The sequence below is a fragment of the Sinocyclocheilus anshuiensis genome, unplaced genomic scaffold (genome assembly GCF_001515605.1).
Source record: "Sinocyclocheilus anshuiensis isolate Anshui unplaced genomic scaffold, SAMN03320099.WGS_v1.1 scaffold341, whole genome shotgun sequence".
NCBI classification, from domain to species: Eukaryota; Metazoa; Chordata; class Actinopteri; order Cypriniformes; family Cyprinidae; genus Sinocyclocheilus; species Sinocyclocheilus anshuiensis.
In genome coordinates this window covers 67,645-70,402 of record NW_015536488.1, presented here as the reverse complement: position 1 = coordinate 70,402, position 2,758 = coordinate 67,645, and the positions used below count along the sequence as shown (strand labels likewise).

The 2,758-nt window shown below is 38.7% G+C and overlaps 1 protein-coding gene across 2 annotated transcripts in view; it reads right to left on the bottom strand.

The window, feature by feature from the left end:
- LOC107684989 (arf-GAP with Rho-GAP domain, ANK repeat and PH domain-containing protein 1-like) overlaps positions 1 to 2,758 on the bottom strand; it is a 36,009-nt gene that overhangs the window by 2,739 nt on the left and 30,512 nt on the right. Inside the window, exon 3 of one of the 2 annotated variants that reach the window (XM_016481400.1) lies at positions 948 to 1,114. In XM_016481400.1, the coding sequence (XP_016336886.1) occupies positions 948 to 1,114 (167 nt within the window). The remainder of the gene's footprint in view (positions 1 to 947; positions 1,115 to 2,758) is intronic. The other variant, XM_016481407.1, reaches the window with a different exon arrangement.

Sequence of the window (2,758 nt, the reverse complement as noted above, 5' to 3'; positions counted from 1 at the left end):
GAGAACATCAATGAATGCGGAGAAGATCTTGTTTACATCAAAACTGAAACCAAGTCGTTCACACAGAACGCATATTTCACGCATTTTCTAGACCAGTGATGGGCAAACTTGGCCCGAAGGAAAGTGGCCTGGAAGGGCCAAGTTTGCCCACCCCTGTTCTAGACGGACTTGCAATTACAAGGCTGTTTCTAGGCTGTTCTGGGTGTTTGCAGGCAGTTGTTAGAGTGTTCTCAGCATTGCTGACCGGTTACAAAGTGTTATAGCTGGTTATCAGTACACTGACCCAAGAGCCCATTCTTCTTCGGCCTTTATTCACCCCCTGCAGCCGTGTGGAGCACTTTTTATGATGGATGGATGCGCTTTATTGGACTTCTTTTGGACTATTAAAAAATAACACCCATTCACTGCCATTATAAAGCTTGGAAGAGCCAGGACGTTTTTAAGTATAACTCCGATTGGATTCAACTGAAAGAAGAAAGTCATATACACCTAGGATGGCTTGAGGGCGAGTAAATCATGGGGTAATTTTCATTTTTGGGTGAACTAACCCTTTAAAGTTACGCTATTAAAGTTACACCGGTTCCTTCTTCCCTAAGTCTTGAACTTTGTTACATATACATTTTCCTTAAATCATCCTGGCGACCCGAGGGTTTTAAAACCACTGCTCTAGAAAGCCCCGCCCCCTGAATCCTAGGCTGTCAATCATGTTCACAGATAAGATGCAAACTAAAGCCTATTGGCTATTTTAAAAAAGTGGAACAAGGTCTTTGAAATGTCAACTTCTTGTTTCAACGAAGCATTAAAGAAACCGGCACCTGTCACAAACACACATCATGCTTTTGTGCCTGGTATTATGGTTATGGTGGTTTGTCACGCTAGAGTAACTGCTGATGAGGTTAAAGTCATGACACGCTTTCTTTAGCATGCAGAGCAAATGGTCTACTCACTGTTTCTGAGCGGCGGCGGCGGGACGTCTCTCTTTGAGCTCTCGGTCGGAGGTCTGATCATTCGAAACGGGACGTCTGGGACTCGATCCGTGCTGGGTGGATCATCTGCAGGAGAGCTGGAGGAGCAGACAGAGGAAGCTTCATCATTACTCGGCTCACAGGACAGTCTGCTGAAGGGAGCATCAGTCAGAGGATTCAACGCTAGCGGCAGACAGAGAGGAGCTTCATTCTGACGCTGAGAGAGAGATCAGGTTCGTGTCGCTGTACGTCTGTGAGTTCAGAAGCACCTGACGCAACAGGTTCCATGAGAGCTGATAGTGATCGACTAACACACCTGTACTGAGTCACCGCTTAACTTAAGTCAACATAAAATTGTAATGGACTTGACCTCATGTTTCTGCTCTTATTGCACATGATCTCTTTTCAAACAATTCTATGTGTATATTACATCATATCCATTCATTCATGTTAGCATGATAACTATAGTATTAACAAGAACAACAAAGTGTAAGCTGCTCAAGGAAATCATTATTAAATACAAGTTGTGCAATGCTTAATCAATCATTATTTTCATTATTTTACTATTGGTCAAAAGTTTAGAAAAAGAGAAACAACAAATAAGATGTTTTAATATAGTTGAAAGAAGTCTCTTCTGCTCACCAAGGCTGCATTTATTTTATCAAATATACAGTAAAAAATAGTATAATATTATTAGAATGTAAAATAACTGTTTTCTATGTGAATATCTGTTAAACTGTAATTTATTTCTGTGATCAAAGCTGTATTTTCAGCATCATTACTCCAGTCTTCAGTGTCACATGATCCTTCAGAAATCATTCTAATATACTGATTTGCTGCTCAGGAAGCATTTCTGATTATTATATTTTTCAGGATGAATAGAAAGTTTAAAAGAACTGCATTTATTTAAATAGAAATCTTTTGTTACATTATAAATGTCTTTACTGTCACTTTTGATCAATTTAATGTGTCCTCGATGAATAAAAGTATTCATTTGTTTTCTTTTTTTTTTTTTAATCTTATCCATCCCAAATTTTGGAATGGTAACGTACCACAACTTCAACAAAAATATGTGACACTGAAGACTGGAGTAATGATGTTGAAAATTCAGCTTTGACCACAGAAATAAATTATATTTTAACAGATTTTCACATAGAAAACAGCTGTTTTACATTGTAATAATATTTCAAATTATTTATTGTATTTTTTATCAAATAAATCCAGCCTTAGTGAGCAGAAGAGACTTCTTTCAAAAACATTAAAATTTTTGGCCAGTAGTATATTTATCTGATAAACGTGTTCTAAATTCTAAACACAGCAGACAGTAAATGAGCTTTAAGTCTTACAGCAGTAAAAGAGATTCTGCAGTGTTTTCTCACACAAGAAACTCTGTGTAATGTGAAAAGAGGCTGAACTGGGCCACGTTTCGTCAGCTGTCTGACATTCACCCGACATTTAGAAAGAACACAGGAATTCACAGGTTTATGTCAGCACTTGAACAGTGTTTGTTGAACATTTATCAGACTAGAAACACATTTCCTGATGTGTGTTAAAGATCAGGCCCATGTGGACGGTCAAACAATAGTGCTTCCTGTGACCAGCAGAACAACTGACCATCAGTTTTAAAAACCAAAAGATCTGCTAAATACTGACTTTGAATGAAGCCTTCACTAGCGCTTCAGCTCTGTAACATCAACCCTCTACACACACACACACACGCACTCACAAACACACACACACACACAAACACACATGCACTCACAAACACACACGAGCAAACACACACACTCACA